Source organism: Mercenaria mercenaria, chromosome 9, assembly GCF_021730395.1.
Source record: "Mercenaria mercenaria strain notata chromosome 9, MADL_Memer_1, whole genome shotgun sequence".
Lineage (NCBI taxonomy): Eukaryota > Metazoa > Mollusca > Bivalvia > Venerida > Veneridae > Mercenaria > Mercenaria mercenaria.
In genome coordinates, this window is record NC_069369.1 from 42319245 (window position 1) to 42338665 (window position 19421).

Below are 19421 nucleotides of genomic sequence, written 5' to 3' on the forward strand. Positions count from 1 at the left end.
AACCACATTATAGTGCTCTAAATTCTGTTAAAGTTTCATAGTTCTAGGTCAAATATGTCAAAAGTTATGATGCAGAAATTGGCATATCTATAGATCTATAGTACCCTATATAGTTAACACTAGAAACTTCTAAGGGCCATAACTCTGGTGTTACTTGGGCAATCTGTCTGAAACTTGATGGGCCCCATAACCTCATAGTGGTGAACATGTATATGAAGTTTGTTTGAAAAAAATCTAAAATAAGGAATGAATTTTTTTTTTTTTTTTTTTTTTGGGGTGGGGGGGGGGGGGGTCGGGGGATAAGGGGGGAGGTGTGTGATCAAGGTAAGGGGGTGACCAGGTGTGGGTACACAACTTCACATGTTTACAATAAATGTTCATGGAAAAGAATGAAAGAAATTTAATGAAATTGTACCAAATGGTAAGTTTGTTATGTACAAATATGTGGATTTTTATACAATTAAAGGGCAATAACTCTTAATTTACAAATAAATCCAAATGAAATTGTGTGTACACAACCACATTATGGTGATCTAAATTCTGTTTAAGTTTCATAGTTCTAGGTCAAATATATCAAAAGTTATGATGCAGAAATTGCCATATTTATAGTACCCTATATAGTTAACACTAGAAACTTCTAAGGGCCATAACTCTGGTGTTACTTGGGCAATCTGACTGAAACTTGACGGGCCGCAAGAACTCATTGTGGTGAACATGTATATGAAGTTTTAAATAAATATTCCCAACCATTTCCTAGATATGGCTCTGGACGGACGGACGGACGGATGGACGGAAAGACGGAAGGACGGACGGACGGAAGGACGGACGGAAAGACGGACGGAAGGACGGACGGACGGACGGACGGACGGACGGACGACGCCAAAACTATATCCCTCCGACTTTCGTCGGGGGATAAAAAAAAGGAATGGAAATATATATATGTATATATATAGATATATGTATATATTTATTTTTTTAGGGGGTGGGGGTGCGGGGGAATGGGAGAGGAAACAAAATTCACATGTTGATTATAAACATTGATGGAAATTTAAAAATGAAAAAAAAAAAAAAAGGGTAAAAGGGTGAAGTTGGGGGGGGGGGGGGGGGGGGGGGGGTGCAGAGGATGCATGATCAGTGGTGGGCACGCCTGGGTGGAGGAGTGAGGTGGGGGTATGGTACAACTTGCATGTTGATAAATAATCATGGAAGGTTTGAAAAAAATCTAAAATAAGAAATGAAAAATTTTTTTTTTTCTTTTTTTTTGGGGGGGGGGGGGGGGGGCGGAGGGGTGTTGGGAGGGGGGGGGTGTTGGGAGGGGGCGGGGGTGACCAAGGCAAGTGGGTGACCAGGTGTGTGTGCGCAACTTCACATGTTTATAATAAATGTTCACAGAAAAGAATGAAAGAAATTTAATGAAATTCTGCCAAATGGTAGGTTTGTTATGTACAAATATGTGGATTTTTAGACAATTAAAGGGCAATAACTCTGAAGTTACAAAAGAAATCCGTACGAAATTGTGTGTGCACAACCACATTATAGTGCTCTAAATTCTATTAAAGTTTCATAGTTCAAGGTCAAATATATCAAAAGTTATGGTGCAGAAATTGCCATATCTATAGATCTATAGTACCCTATATAGTTAACACTGGAAACTTCTAAGGGCCATAACTCTGGTGTTACTTGGGCAATCTGTCTGAAACTTGATGGGCCCCATAACCTCATAGTGGTGAACATGTATATGAAGTTTGTTTGGAAAAAATCTTAAATAAGAAATGATTTTTTTTTTTTTTTTTGCAGGGTAGTGGGAGGGGTGTGATCAAGGTATCGGGGTGACCAGGTGTGTGTACACAACTTCACATGTTGACAATAAATGTTCATGGAAAAGAATGAAAGAAATTTAATGAAATTCTACCAAATGGTAAGTTTGTTATGTACAAATATGTGGATTTTTATACAATTTAAGGGCAATAACTCTTAATTTACAAATAAATCCAAACAAAATTGTGTGTACACAACCACATTATGGTGATCTAAATTCTGTTTAAATTTCATAGTTCTAGGTGAAATATATCAAAAGTTATGATGTAGAAATTGCCATATTTATAGTACCCTATATAGTTAACAGTAGAAACTTCTAAGGGCCATAACTCTGGTGTTACTTGGGCAATCTGACTGAAACTTGACGGGCTGAAGAACCCATAGTGGTGAACATGTATATGAAGTTTTAAATAAATATTCCCAACCATTTCCTAGATATGGCTCGGACAGACGGAAAGATGGACGGAAGGACGGACGGAAAAACAGACAACGCCAAAACTATATCCCTCCGACTTTCGTCGGGGGATAAAAAGTAGGAACTTATGAGAACAAACTCAGACCCGGATCCAGAAATATTTGATTGGGGAGGCATCAGTTTTAGAACAAAAGCATCACAGGCAAGGTGCATAGCGCCAAAAAGGTACTCAAGGGATATTCCCTTTATTTTAGGGGTGGAGATCAAGGGACTGTTGGACAATTTTGAAATAAAAGTATGAAACAGGGGGGCTCTGGTGCATTTTTTGTTGAAAATTTTGAGGTATGGAAAGAGGCATCCTAGACATTTTAGCAAAATTTTGAAATACAAGTATGAAATGGTGGGTCTCTGGTGCATTTTTTGGTCTAAATTTTTAAGGACAGGAGAAGGTATCCCAGTCATTTTAGGGGGTCAGGGGGCTTTCCCCCTGGAAATTTTTGAAATATATGTATGAAACGGTGGGCTGTGGTGCAATTTTTGGTCTAAATTTTGAGGTATGGAGGAGGTATCCCTGTCATTTTAGGGGGTTCTCCCCCTAGAAAATTTTAAAACACAGGTATGAAATGGTGGGCTCTGGTACATTTTTGGTCTAAATTTTTAAGTATGGGAGGAAACATCCCGGTTATTCTAGGGGGTCAGGGGCTTCCCCTGGAAATTTCTGAAATATAGGTATGAAACGGTGAGCTCTGGTGTAATTTTTGGTCTAGATTTTGAGGTATGGAGGAGGTATCCCTGTCATTTTAGGGGGTTCTCCCCCTAGAAACTATTAAAACACAGGTATGAAATGGTGGGCTCTGGTACAAATTGGTCTAAATTTTTAAGTATGGGAGGAAACATCCCAGTTATTCTAGGGGGTCAGGGGCTTGCTTCCCCTGGAAATTTTTGAAATATAGGTATGAAACGGTGAGCTCTGGTGCAATTTTTGGTCTAGATTTTTACGAATGAGAGAAGATATCCCAGTCATTTTAGGGATGGGGGAAAATTTTGAAATACAGGTATGAAATGGTGGGCTCTGGTACATTCTTTGGTCTTAATTTTGAGATACTGGGAGGGACACTTTCCTCAGTTGGGTGCAACTTTGATGAGTATAGGTCACTTCTCAGCAAACTTGGGAGGCATGGATACCCTCTGTCTAGCCCTAAATCTTGGGCTGAATTTTGTTCATTTACTCACAATTACACAGCAGGACATAAATCACAGTATACATGGTCTGTCTATTTTCATGATCCCTTGAGGTCCGCATTGTACATAGCCACCTGCAACCTCTTATGCTTCAAAATCAAGGTCAGTCTTCAACTCACATAGCAAACTGTCAGCAGGTTCCTGCATGCATAAGAGGTCACCAGCAGCATGCCAAAGGTCTCTAGAGCATCACAAGTACACTACCAGTCTTGATATTATGTAACACAATTAATTATATGAAAAGACTTACAATATTTGTTAACATATATTTCTTCTTCTTTAGATAAAAAAGTAGGAATAGTAGGAGTTTTTTCAAAAAAAGTAGGAAAAAGTAGGACTACTTGAAAGCCTGATTAATTTGAATAAGGTTAACCTCATGAACAACTTCAGAATTTAAAATTTGCAAAATTCCCAACCCGCAAAAAATATTTGGCCCCGTGCTTATATTTTTCCAGCAGCATGAATTTTGATTTTCTTGTATATGTGAAGTGTGGCAGTTAAAATACATTTGTTTGTAAATCAACTTTGTAAGCTTATTGGACTATCCATATTTTTAAATAAAAAGGTCTAGTAAAATATGAGAACATACCTGTTCAAAGCATCTTACGTTTGAGCATGGAATTGAGTTAAGCATAAAACTATAAGCACGGGGCCAGATTTTACAATACTTGTATTGTAACGAACCTTTCGTAACATCGCAATAGGCTTTCAGTACCGTTTGTTTGATTCTATGTAAGGAGTCGAGTTTCTGTTGTTTTCGTCTCTGCCATTTTGCGTCATTAATTGCTTTTATTCTGGCACTTTCTGTTGAAGTCATAATAGCTTTCCTAAAGCAAAGAGTTAAATAATGCAGTATTATGCAGTGTATTATGATAAAATATAGAAGTTAAGTGAAAAGAAAGCAATGTCAATATTTGACAAAATACATGGGATCAGTCTACGTATATGAATGAATATATAATCATAAACTTAGATAAAATGCTACATACAGTACTGTAACGTCGAGGAAATAAGACGTTACATCAGTTTTGTGACATTTTCATTGGACATTCAATTATAACGATAAAGTAATCATATATCTAAATATTTAATTACCGAGTATAATTTCGAAATTATCTTGAAAATAACATTGTATAAATATTTAAATTTGTGAACTATCTATCACCATAAAGTAAATATTCAGGTCTGAAATAGTACATACATCGCCAAAATTTGCAAGACTACATTAATTTTCTACTCTGTGACATTATTACTAGACACAGACTTTTGAAACTTATTCCAACTTCTAACAACGTTTGTAGGATTTAAAATTATTTGCAGGAACATTTAGCCTGCAACAATGAAATTATGAAAACAAATCTTAAAATAAGATATATAATTTTTATATAATTTTCAAATAAACCCGCTTACCGTTCTAAACTTTTTGCAAAATATCCAATCGACTACATGTCTAGTCGTGAAATTACCTTGTTTAGGATTTGTTTTGTGCGTATGACGTCAAATGTTTTCAGCTCCGTCACTGACGTCATCTGCAGACGGCATTCAGGGTAACGTTATTTGACCTTTTCCCGTGTTAACAAAGGTGTTATTAACAAATTTAAGTAAGTGCCTGTTCGAAATTGTTTACCCGTCTACATAATGTTTTTACTCAATATATAACACTTTACTTGGTGTTATCTAATAAAGTGCAGTGAATTCCTGACTTAAATGCAGTTGAAAGTAGACAGATTTTATGTCTCTTTATTTTGATGTATTGGTCATCAAATTGCGTCGGGTATAGCGCTCAATACATCTGAATTTAGGCCGTGTGTCATCTAAAAAGACAAAAGCGTATGAACATCGTGCGTAACGTCAAAGCATACAAATATTTTCTTCTGTCTTAAACGGGTTTAAGTTATAAGGTCACATTAAAAACATTTTACCTGTATTTCTAAGGGTGCTTTCAGGTATATCAATGACTGCTCCGGTCTGTTTGATGCTTGGAAACACAACATTTCCTGACTGGCGTCCTATTTCTGTATCTAATAAATGAACAGCATTTGAAAGGTCAGCTATAGTACACATTTAATCAGGTATGTCAGTATCTAATTATATCCAAGAATAATAATCTATTCAATAAAAGTTTGTGTATTTTAATAAAAAGCAAGTGGCATATAACTCAGTTTAATACGGTTAATCACAGGAGACAGTGCGCTCAACTATTTCGATGCTGGATAATGAAACTGGGTATATCTGAAGAAGCTGTAGCTATCTTTGAGAATTTAATAACTCCAATGTGGATGACAATATTGGACAATAGTTTAAGTCTGAGTCCAATGTATAGAGGATATTACATGTGTGTCTTTTCACATGAGAGCCTCGCATTTTATTATTTTATTCAACTCGTTTAATAAATTCAATGTGGAAAGTCACAAATGTAATATTCTTTTTATCACATGTTAGTCTTTCTTGTCGAAACATTAAAAATTCGACTTTCTTTTACTATATAAACAAGTCAATTTGATCAACGTCTCCTTTACTATAAATGACGTCGACGTCAAAGCTTTATTACACTAGTGTATTTATCATTTTTATTTAATGGCTTTATTACACTCCCGCAACGTCAAACATGTGATAAATTTAGTTATTCGACGCCGCCAGGAGGCGGTGTCGAGTATATTGGATACACTTTTATTTTGGACTCTGTAAAGATGGTAATGAATAGTTTAGGAATGATAAACTGAACACAGTGGATAGTTTGTAAAAGGGCCCTCGATATTGCACAATAGATTTTAGTGAATAAACAAAAAAATGGCAAAAAGAAAACATAAGAAATGTATGTAATGCAACTTATTATGTGATATAAAACAATGTTATCTGTCTTTACTCTCCCTATTTGTACAGCAGAAAATATTTTTTTAATTTACATTTTCGTCAAAATGTTGATCCAATTTATTGATAAGGGAGGTTACTCTGTGAGTCAAGTTTTCCATTTCTGACCTTAGCATGACCTACTTGCCTATCTCATTTTCTATAAATAGAACACACCGCAGATTTACCATACTGCAACGCTTGATTTGCGGACAAGGGAGCGTTCATGCATTTTACATAAATTTTTCAGTAAACTTCGAAGAGAATATTAAACAAGAGCTGTCTCCATAGGATGACACATGCCCCCGATGGCACTTTGAATGAAAAGTTATGGCCGATGGACAAGGACCTTTGACCTACAGAGCTGGGTCTTGCGCGCGACACGTCGTCTTACTGTGTCACACATTCATGCGTAGTTATTTTAAAATCCATGCATGAATGACAAAGATATGGACCGGACACGCCCATCAATGCACTATCATGAAAAATGACCTTTAACGTCTAAGTGTGACCTTGACCTTTGAGCTACGGACCTGGGTCTTGCGCATGACACGTCGTCTTACTGTGGTACACATTCAAGCCAAGTTATTTGAAAATCCATCCATGGATGACAAAGATATGGACCGGACACGCCCATCAATGCACTATCCTTTAAAGTCTAAGTGTGACCTTGACCTTTGAGCTACGGACCTGGGTCTTGCGCGCGACACGTCGTCTTACTGTGGTACACATTCAAGCCAAGTTATTTGAAAATCCATCCATCGATGACAAAGATATGGACCGGACACGCCCATCAATGCACTATCCTATAATGTCTAAGTGTGACCTTGACCTTTGAGCTACGGACCTGGGTCTTGCACGCGACACATCGTCTTACTGTGGTACACATTCATGCCAAGTTATTTGAAAATCCATCCATCGATGACAAAGATATGGACCGGACACGCCCATCAATGCACTATCCTTTAATGTCTAAGTGTGACCTTGACCTTTGGGCTACGGACCTGGGTCTTGCGCACGACACGTCGTCTTACTGTGGTACACATTCATGCCAAGTTATTTGAAAATCCATCCATCGATGACAAAGATATGAACCGGACACGAAAATTGCGGACAGACTGACAGACCGACAGACGGTTCAAAAACTATATGCCTCCCTTCGGGGGCATAAAAATAAAAATATGGAAAATTACCCTTTGCCTGCATAAAATTCCTTGAAAAAACGTATTAACAAATTAAATAAAGGAATCAATAAGCATATATATGTTTAAATGAACATAGAAAGTGCCGCTGTTAACTTATAGTTAATCTTTTGTCTTATTTTCTTTGTTGATAGGTACAGTGATGTAATTTCAGAATGCGCACATTTTTGCAGATTCCTTTTACAGTTGTATATTTATATAATTGATTCTAACCTTTGACTTTTTTTTGCTTATGTGTCATATACTTATTGTTTACAGATATTCACTGTCAACTAAGGTGTGCAATAAAGGGCCATCATTTGGCTGAATTTGTCAGTGACAAGTTAATACTTCTTTAAAATGTGGTTAGATCAAAATATCAAAAGCCATGGGACCATAACTTATCAAAGCATCAGTGATTTTCAAATTATAAGATTTCCTTATTGAATTTATATTTTCATTAATTTTATATGAATAGTCAGTTGCTCCGTTTGTATTATATCTTGTTACTTGTTTCTTTTTTCTTTTTTTTCTTTTTTTTTTAACTTGTATAGATAGTTTGTTTTTGTATCTGTCCATTCCTGTCTAACTTAAAAAAAGATTTTCATTAAAAGATTTTCTACACTTTGGCAGAGGGTTATTATGCTTGCTAAATTTCTTGTAATATTAGATTTGAATCAAGTTTGCCGTTGGTCCAAAAAAAAAATGAATTCTATGATATTCCAAAAGTATATAAGAAAGATTCATGACATTTGCTTTGTGAATAGGGGCAATATAGAGATTATTCATGTTATATCATTCTTTTCTTGGAAAAAATTTTTGGTTGTTTTGGCAACGGAAACTGTATAATCTGCATTCTGAAATCTATAATGTAGGTGACTAAGGACCATGAAACTTCATCAGTGAATAGAAAACAGTTATTACAATATATGATAATAAAAATAATGGTTTCTGTGAACCAAAACTTTGAAATAATTATCTTTCAACATTTCCTCATTTCCCAACTAACTGCATTTCTGTGAAACTTCATACACATACTCCTGTATATAAGAACTTTTTATAGGTGCTGACCTTAGTTGGTGAAATAATTACTTTAATTTTGTATGTAAAGGGACCACCTACTCGCAATGTCAATGTCATTGCAGGTAGAGGATTTGTATTGCATGGTAATACTTTTCTATCATGCTTATTTTCCATGCTTTGAACAGTTTATAACATATATTGTATTATGTGCTAATGTTGATAATTTGTAACCAGTCAGACTAACCAAACTAATAATTAGGTGATTTCTCATATTGCAATAAATGTACTTCAGACACAACACTTGGCGGCGTCTTTGATGCTTGCATCAATGAATTTCCTTGTAACTGAGATAGAGTATAAGTGTATCGAAACATTAACTTGGTATACAAGAGGGCCATGATGACCCTGGATCGCTCACCTGAGTAATATGAACTTCATAGACAAGTGTAAGAGATCAGGTGAGAAAGTCAAAAATAAGTAAGCATTGAAATCTTTTCCCAGTTGTGTGAACATGTTTCAAATGTCAAACTGATGCTAAAATATTAAGAAAGTAGGTCAGGAGGCCACATTCATGGTCACTGAAAGTCAGTTTTAAGATCAGTGTGCAAAACTGTATATGTCATCCAATTTCAAGGCTGTATCTTAACAAGAGGGCCATGATGGCCTTATATCGCTCACCTGAGTTTAGTTGCTTGCTTGAACAAATATCTTTGCTAAAGCTTCAAAAACAAACTAGAAATGTGTCCATGGGCCACAGATGCCCCCACTACATGACAAAGGACACAGATCAACTTTGGGAAAACAATATGATGCTATTTAAAATTCGTAATGACTAGGTAAAATATTTTCAGAGCTACGCGCGACAAAACATTAAAATGACAATTTTTTCCTAGGTCAGGGGCCATAACTCCTACAATACTGAATGAATCTGAACGCAAAACCCCAGGTGCACAACTGCACATGCTGACCAACATTCCTGTAAACTTTGGTGACTCTAGGCCAAATACTTTTGGAGCTATGCGCGACACAACATTAAAATGACAATTTTTAACTAAGTCAGGGGCCATAACTCCTACATGACTGAATGAATCTGGACCCAAACCCCAGGTGCACAACTGCACATGCTAACCAACATTCCTGTAAACTTTGGTGACTCTAGGTCAAATACTTTTGGAGCTACGCGCGACAAAACATTAAAATGACCAATTTTTTACTAAGTCAGGGGCCATAACTCCTACAAGACTGAATGCATCCGGACGCGAAACCCCAGGTGCACAACTACACATGCTGACCAACATTCCTATAAAGTTTTGTGACTCTATGTCAAATACTTTTGGAACTAGGCGCGACACAACACTAAAATGACCAATTTTTACGAAGTCAGGGGCCATAACTCCTACATGACTGAATGAATCCAGACAGGAAACCCCAGGTACACAACTACACATGCTGACCAACATTCCTGTAAAGTTTTGTGACTCTACGTCAAATACTTTTGGAGCTAGGCATGACACAACATTCTCGGAAGGACGGACGGACGGACAAGGGCAAATCTATATGCCCCCTCCAAAGTGGGGGCATAAAAACTAGGTGAGAAGGTCATGGTAAAGATTATTCAAGATAACTACTGAAATCTGTTAAAAAAATTATACAAGAAGGCCAAATCTCTTTTGCTGCAGCTTCAAAAACAAGAAAGTAGGTCAGTAGGTCAGGGTTTAGAGTATTGAAGATGAGTATTGAAATCTGTATCAAAAATTATACACATGGTCCAAATTTCAAAAACAAGGAAGTAGGTCAGTAGGTCAAGATTAAGACTATTCAAGATGAGTATTGAAATCTGTATCAAAAAATTATACATGTGGTCTAAATTTCTATGCTGTAACTTCAAAAACAAAAAAGTAGGTCAGTAGACCTCTGGGTCATGATTTGAACAAACTTGATAGCTGACCTCTAGACAATACTGAATACCAAATATCTAAGGTCTGGGCCTAATGGTTCTGGACAAGAAGATTTTTAAATACTTTTCCTTTATAAGTCAATGTAAAACAAGGGACCCCCTGGGCGTGACATATATTGACCCCAGGGTCATGATTTAAACAATCTTGTTAGAGAACCACTAGAGCATGCCAAATACTAAATATCTAAGCTATGGGCCTTAAAGTTTAAGACAAGAATTTTTTAAAGGTTTTTCCCTATACAAGTCTATTTAAACCATGCGACCCCCAGGGCGGGGCCAGTTTTAACCCCAGGGGGATAATCTGAATAATCTTGGTAAAGGACTACTATACGATGCTAAATAGGCACAAGACCACAGTTATTTGCCCTTGGTTGACCACAATACGGAAGTGGTTACGCGGAAAATAGTTCCTCTGTTTGATGGTGAATATTGGTGAATTTTAGAGTGAAAGACCTGCAATAAATGGCATGATTTAATAGAGGAAATATGAAATAGTAGGTACATGTACAATCTGACAGAATGAGAATGTCAGAATATGCATAACATGACTTTTTGATAGGGCCTGTTTTGCCTGTTTGCGGCCATCTACCCTTACAGAAGAAAAAGGCCTGCTGCGTACTCTTGCTGTGTACATACAGCGTATATGATGCGTACATGATGTGTACTGAAATCAAGGGCTTTAAATAGTACGCAGGATATACACCGCACATACACCGATAGTACGTTTGTAGTACACTTTTGACATGCAAATGAGCTCTGCCGCGTACTACTTGCTGCGTACATGCTGTGGACTACATAGTACACAGGATGTACGCTGGAGGAATTTAGTATGCGGGAAATAGTACGCAGCATGTACGCGGCACATACACTTTTCACATGCAAATGAGCCTGCGGTGTACTACCCCTGCGGCGTACATGTTGTGTACTCCTGCGGCGTACATGCTGTGTACTCCTGCGGCGTACATGCTGTGTACTCCTGACCCGAGTCCTGCGGCGTACATGCTGTGTACTCCTGCTGCATACATGCTGTGTACTCTTGTGGCGAAACTGCTGTGATAATGTAAATTCCTTACCCCACCAACTTTCGTATGCAAATGCTGATCATTTGGACAGAAAAAAACAGAAAAAAGATAAGTGACATGCATCAATAAGTATTTACCCTTACCAAAATAATGTAGATTGATGTTATCAAATAAATTAGTATGCTTTTCTTCATCCACTTTTCAATGATCATTGTGATATAAATATTCATAGAAAAGTTGCTTTGAGGAGCACTTTTTAGCATTTCACACTTTCTTTGCAGTCAGATTGTTTTGAAATATAGTTTGCACATACATACAATCATGTAAACTGATTAAGTATTCAATCTAAGAAATTATGACTAGCTCGATTCATATTTCAGATGTTGTTCGGCCGAAGACCTTCCAGTCACACAAAAGATCCTGTTTCGGTCACACGAAGGGTCACTTCCATTGATATTAGTCACCGGAAAAATTAGGAGCACCAGTTGTAGTTTCTCAGGTTGATATCTATTAAGGTTTTTGCTGAAATTAAGCCGGTTTGGAACATTCAGCAGGCAGTGATGTACATTAAAATCATTCTTTATAGAGATAGGGGCTGTTTTGCCAGAATGCTCAGCTGTGATACACAGTGTTGTAAATGGTCATGGTGTGCATGTTTCATTTACAGAGTGCACTGAATGCCTGTAAACTGTAAGATTTGAGTGAAATATTCATTCCAGAAAGACTCATAAGCTTTTTAGTAAGCTCACATATTGGACTTTTCAGAGCTGTTTGGCTCATTTTACCTAGGGTAGCCATAAATGAATGACCACTGAAAAGTATATGACACATATATGTACAAAAGCTATTCATTCTCACATTTGCCACATACTGGGCTGCTTAAAAAGGGCAAATTTGACAGCTACAGGATTTTTCTTAGTTCACATTTTACTTTTTCGTGCGAGATGACTACGCGTTTTGACGTGCTTTTTGTAATATGAATAGTTTTCCTTAAAATTGGAACAGTGATATTGTAATCAGACTTGAAGTGGCTCTTAATTTGGATAGATGTATAATAAGGAAACATGCTGTTTTTTATTTTGGGTGAAAATCTCATCAAACAAAAAAGTTATAGAATTTTGCGGGTTTATTTTCGTCTGAAAAGTACGCAAATTTTATTTTTGCTCAGATTTGACCAATACCATGTGTAACATTCGAAGCTGTCAAATTTTAGTGCATAGTTCAACAGAGGTGTTGGTTGACCACAATGTGGTTACGCGGAAAATAGTTCCTCTGTTTGATGGTGAATATTGGTGAATTTTAGAGTGAAAGACCTGCAATAAATGGCATGATTTAATAGAGGAAATATGAAATAGTAGGTACATGTACAATTTGACAGAATGAGAATGTCAGAATATGCATAACATGACTTTTTGATAGGGCCTGTTTGCGGCCATCTAGAGAGTATTCTTCATACGCATGTGATTTGGTTCAAAATGGTGGAAAAAAGAGCCGGTCAACCAAATGTTTACTGTGGCTGGAATTTTTTCTCTTGAATAGTTCTGTTGAGTTCAGGTATTTTTATGGGGGTTGGGAATGCATGAAAAATTTGTTATAGTGTCCAGTGCCTATTAGAAAAAAAGTAAAAAGAACTGTGGTCTTAGGCCATATATAATATCAAACCCCAGGTTTTGTTTTTGTCCCAAAAATTTTTCAAATTTTCCCTTTTAAAATTTTATATAAATCGACGGGGCCATATTTTACCCTAGTGGGATAGTTTGAAAATTTGGTAGAGGCCAAATAGATGAGCTACCCCCCAAATATAAAGCCCTGGGCCCCCCTGGGTTTTTAAACAAAAAGATTTCAGCTTTTTAAAATCTCCCCATAGTTTAAAAAAGTTTTTTTTAGAAATGTGATGGAGGACGACGCAAATGGCGAAGGACATAAAGCGTACATTGTCATCAATATCCCGCAAACCCATTGTTGTCTGCATTTGTTAAATGTTTCTTCAATTTGTAAAGGCCCTTTGCCTTTGAAAAAATTGGATTTACGTTTTTCCTTTTGTACGGCAATTAAATGGCAGGATTTGTTTTTGTAAATAAAATGGATTTTGCCTTTCTGAGTCCTGGTACGTTTTGCAATGCAAGGTCTTTTGCTTTTTTGGTGGCCATATTTTGTTCTGGATTTTTCACATGGTAAAAAAATAAACCCAGTCTCACCCTGCTGATGGTATTTGAAAAAGATCAACTGTCTTTTTTTGGAGAATGTTTAAAAATTTTTTTGGGCCCATTTTTCATGGGCAATTTAGGTTTCGAAAGCAGTTTGGGGTATCAATTTTATTTATCTTCTCTTTTTTAAATTTCGTTTAAAAATTGTATGAGCAGCCCCTACTGAGATGCCAGGCTTTGAGCTATTTGCCTGATTAAAAAATTTTGCATCGTAGCGCAATTTCTTTGATTTTTGCATAGGGATGAGGGTTTCTACGGAAATTACACTATTTTTAAATTTTTCTTACAGATCAAGTAAAGATGAAAAAAATTTAAAATTTTTAAATTATCTCCATTAAAGTAATTTCTGAAATTACCTTTGCCCAAACAAAAATAAAACAGTTTTTTATAGGACCGACATCTAACCTGTCACCCCCGTCGCGGTCCCCTCCGTTCAGCGGTCATTTTGTGACCCCCCCGAGGTTTTTCCTCTATTTCATCACTTTTTTCGCGGTACCCCCCATTCCAGTCGCACCACCGGAATTGCCTCCCAACTACCGTATTTGACCCCTTTCAACGGCCATGTTGCCCAAAACCAATTTTTTGGGCGAAAATCGCCGAAGTATCAATTTGGAAACATTTTTGTGGTAATTTTGCATGATTTCACCAAAATTTTTGACCAATAAAAAGTTTTTTGAGTCTAAAAAAAACTCCCCACTTCGCAGTCTTGAAGAAGTTAAATTATAATTGATGTTTAAATGATCAAAAATTTACGTTTTTCTGTTGCGATTTAAAACTGTTTGTAGAAAAGGTGCAAAATCGGCTTTTTTGTATTAGTGGAATTACAGCTGCATTAAATAGGTCCAGGTCCAAGTCCCTAAATGGTTAAACCATTCACCTTGACCTACATAAATAGAACAAATGCTTAGAGATAGTAAAAAAATCGCCTACCTTAATGCTAACAGGTGGACCGTGGATACTTTCCTTTACAAGCCCAATTAGCCCTGTGCATGTATCTAGAAGATTTTTTTTAACCTTATTCGATTTGTTTTAGGAAATGCCTTATTAAACATTTCCGACTGAAATTTTGAAATATACAAAATTCCAGCCAGGGAAAAATACCGAGTTTCAAAATAACACGACATTACCCTTTTAAATTTTTAAAATTCTCTTTATGAAAAAATCTTTTATTCCAGCCAACGCCCCAAATAAAAACCGGTTGTCAAAATGTGGGTAATTTTTCGTCTTTAAAATTAAAGCGGCTTGTACATTAAGTCACCGAAAATATCAACTCCCCCCCCCCCCCCCCCCCGCTGACTATCCTGAATCGTTTTACATAACACAAAACCTTTATTTTTTATTTTTCCGTTCTATGTCCTAGTTTATAACTCCAGCAAAATCAGGAAGTAAACGTTCTACCGCCCTATACCCTCCTAATCCGTATAAAAACGATTCTTCAAAAAAACCCCTTTTGAGGAGAGTACCCCCCCCTACCAAGAGGACAAGAGCCTTTAATTGAGGTGGGAAAGGGGTTGTGGGAAGCCTGAGTAGGCTCTTCAGCCCCAAGAAATTTAAAAATTTGGGTACAGACGAAGCTAAAGAAAAAAAAACCTTTTACGTCTATTTACACACGTTTTTTTTTTTACATAACATGTATATAGTATAATACACATCGTTTTTTCACTTATACATGTAAATTTGTATATATATTTTGCATGCTTATAAACCTAGCGTAAGCAATGGGCCCCAATTTTTATAATCCCCCCCCCTATAGCCTTAAAAAAAGTGAAATCAACGTTGAAGAGAAAAATTTTAGAACTGTAAAAACCAGGGACTTAGTCACATCACTGATTAATAAATGACCTTTTATTATTTTCTTTTAACTCAATCTTTATCCAACAAAGAAAACAAGGATGCTAGGAACGCGTGCGGTACTTTTTATTATTTTGTGGGGTGGGGGGGTAGAGGAGGGCCTCCTACGTCACTCCAAATAACAAGTCATTGTTTATTTTTTTCTTTTCTAAGCATTTTAAATAAGTTTCCGATAATGGTTATTTTTAGGTTTATTCCTTTCCCTTTCCCAGTTCACTCTCCCCCCAACGGTCTACCCCCTGAAAGGTGCCCCGGCGTCTGTCGGTAACTCTTTCGCTCCTTCCTGTTTAATGCTGGTGGTCTCGTTTTTCCGGGTTCGTATTTTTTCGAATTTTCAAACTGATACTTTCTTTTGTTTTTTGCGTTTTTCCAGCCCCTCAACGTAATCTCACAACCAGACAGTGCCGTTTTTTAAGGGATTTATAAGCAGGGTCATTTTTAAAGAGAACGTTCACAGTATGGTTTAGAAAAGATTTTCGCCATCGTCTTCTGTTTTTTTGTCTCTCAGTCATGTATGCACGTTTCCCTAGCGTTTTTAGGCGATCCGCCCCGTCCCCATGTATGTTGCACTCTTTCATAATTCCGGCTGCAAGATTTTGAAGTTGGTCTATAATTTTACTATGGGCCTTGTTTTTTGTGGGGAAAACTGCCCCCCCTTTTTATGGTATAATTGTCCTTGTTCCTTATCAATCGTCACCAGTAGGTTCATTTCTTCCGCACTGTCGATTCCCCGTTTTCCTCATTATGCTGCGTCTTCTTATGACGTAACGTTATCTCTTTAAACTGAATTTTTTCCCGAAAAACTTTGCATGGTTCAGTCGGCGTTGGCGGGAAAAAAGGGGAAGGGACCCCCCTCCTTTTATACTGCTGTATGAGAATTTCCTCCTCTTTTACCAGCCAGCGCGACTGAACACAGAAACGTTTGGGGGGGAAAACTCTAGACGAGAAAAACATTTTAGCAAAAGAGAGCAGCAAAGAGGAAAGCGGTAAATGGACAGTGGGAAAAAATGAATGCTACTGGTGACGAAAGTGATAAGGAATCGGGGACAATTAAAAACCATAAAAAAGGAGGAGGCGATCCTCCGACGAAGAAACAGAGGACCCATGAGTAACTTATAGAGCAATTCAAAGTCTTGCAGCCCGGAATTGTGAAAGAGTGCAACCACTAATGGGAGGCGGTTGCCGTAAACGTCGTGGGAACGTGCATACGTGAATGAGAGACAAATACGGGAAAGCCGAGGCGAAAATTTTTGCAAAAACCCATACTGGGGAAAATCGTTCTTTTAAAACAGCCCCTGCTTTTTTAAACCCATTAAGAATCGGCATTGATTTTGGGTTTGAGGGGACGATTACATAGTGGGAGGCGTGGAAAATACGCAATAAAAAAGAAAGATCTGTTGAAAAGGTTTAAAAAAATACGAACCCCGGGGGAAAAACGAGCCACCAGCATTTAAAAAGGGAAGGAGGGGAAAGGGGTTTCCCGACAGACCCGGGGGGGGACCTTGCAGGGGTTTGGGAGTTGGGTAGAGAGGAACTGGAATGGAAAAGGGAATAAGCTAAATAACCTTTATGGAAAATTTATTAAAGTGTTTAAGAAAAAAAAATATATAAACAAGATTGGTTATTCGGGAGTGACGTAGGGGGCCCCCCCTTTCCCCCCCTCACCCCAAAAATAATAAAAAATACACGCACCTTTCCTGCACCCTTTGTTTTTTTTGTTGGATAAAAGTTGGAAAAGGGAAAGTAAAAATGGGTCATTTTTAATCGTGAGGTGGATAAGTCGTGTTTTACAGTTTCTAAATTTTTATCCGGTTCAACGTTATTACACTTTAATTAAGGCTATAGGGGAGGGGGGATTTTAAAAAAACATGGCACTTTTGTTTCGTAGGGTTTATAAGCATGAAATTTATATATAAAAATGTACATGTATATGTAAAGAAAAAAACGTATGTGTAAAATATCTATTACTGTATATGTAAAGAAAAAAAGTGTGTATATAGACGAAAACGGTGTTTGTTTTTTGAGTTGTCTGTCCAATTTAAAAGTTTTCTTGGGTCTGAAGAGGCCATACTAAAGGCTTCCCAAAACCCTCTTTTTCCCTCAATTAACGTGCTCTTATCCTTTTTTGGTTTGGGGAGGGGATTTCCCCGATAAAAGGGAAAATTTAAATTTGAGAGAATGTTTGTATAGGGATATAGGAGGGGTTTTTAAAAGGGAAGGTAAAAAAACGTTTATTTCCCTGATTTGCGGGTTAAAAATAGGATTTTAGAAGGAAATAAAAAAAGTTTTAAAGGTTTTGTGTTATGTAAATCGTTCAGGATGTTAGGGGGGGGGTGGGGGGGGGGGGGGTTGATATTAGGGTGATTTAAAATGTACAAGCTCGCTTTAAATTTTCGACGAAAAAAATTGCCTAATTTTGACAACCCGGTTTTATTTGGGGCGTTGGTGGATATAAAAGATTTTGTCAAAAAGAGATGATTTAAAGATTTAAATAATTTTGTGTTTTCTGAAATCGGGGTTTTCGTGGGTGGAATTTTTTATTTGTTTTAAAATTTCAGTCGGAAAAAGTTTTAAAAAGGCATTCCGTAATAACTCGAATAAAGGGTTAAAAAAAGTCTTCTAAGATACATGCCGGAGAATGGGCATTTTTAATAGGAGTATGCCCCGGTCCACTACATGTATATGTATGTATAGGTAGGCGATTTTATTTACTTTCTTAAGCATGTAGTTTATATTTAGCGTAGGTAAGGTAATGGTTTTTGAACCCGTTTAGGGGGAAATTTGGGCCCGGACCTATTAAAGCAGCTGTGGAATTTACCTATATACTTCGGCTTCATTTATAAAGTGTTAAGATTTTTAATGAAGGCCCACATTTTCCCAAAAAAAGATAAAAATACCTTGGCTTTCCACGTTGTATTGTAAAATTGCAAACTGAAATTTTTTGGGTTTTTATTTGAGTTAATTTAGTTTAATAAAAAAAATTGTATTAATATCAAAAATTTCTTTTTTTCGATTATTTGCGTTTCAAAGAAGGTAGCATTTTTAAATTTTGCACAAAAAGTATTCAAAAAGCAGAGCATTTATTTCATGGTCGAAAAAGACTAAGAACAAATATTGTGTCAGAATCTCAAACTTATTATAATGCACACACATGTGAAAAGCATACCAAAGAGGCAGGGAAAGCACTCTTTTCCCCCTGGAATCGGTTTTTGCGAGCCAAAGAAAATGATTAATTTCTGTTGTAAAAAAAACACGGGGAGTTGTTGATTGCTAAGAAAAACCCTTAGTATTTCAAGGTAAAATGATAGATTAAAAAAAGAAAAGAAAAAGGCCCAAATCATGATTGAAAAACTGGGAAGTCGAAAATGGGGAAATAAATTTATTTTATGTCGCATTATTCGGGGCAAAAACAAAGTTTGATTTTTGTGATAATAATGATGATGATGTGATGATATCCCGTTGTATAGACTATTCAAGTCTAACATTAAATTTTTATTGTCCAATTTATAAAACCTTTTCAGTTTGATCCTAATCCCAGGTGGGGTGCCCCCCCCTCAGGGTCACCTGGCTTAAACAGCCAAATTGTCTGTTTCCCCCGGCTGGTGTTAAGAAGGTTTTTACTGTATTTGGTCAGTGAAAAAAAGACCTTTCCCCCAAACCCTTTTTGCATTAGTGTACCCACAAGAGACGGGTTTTTAATCCCCTATTTTCAAGCTAGACTGCATGGATTTTTTAAAATGTGTGGTATTTAAAATTTAAAGCTTACCAAAACCTTATGTGTACAGTTAATTTTTTTGTGAAAAATCCTGGGTACAAGCGGATATTCCCAGAGCATTTATATTTTAAAACTCCTCT

General features: G+C 36.8%; 1 protein-coding gene across 1 annotated transcript in view; it reads right to left on the reverse strand.

Annotated features, from left to right (window-relative positions):
• Positions 1 to 19421, reverse strand: part of LOC123546994 (adhesion G protein-coupled receptor L2-like) — a 448877-nt gene that overhangs the window by 98854 nt on the left and 330602 nt on the right. The window contains exon 15 of the mRNA XM_053550531.1: positions 5398 to 5496. Within this exon, the coding sequence (XP_053406506.1) occupies positions 5398 to 5496 (99 nt within the window). The remainder of the gene's footprint in view (positions 1 to 5397; positions 5497 to 19421) is intronic.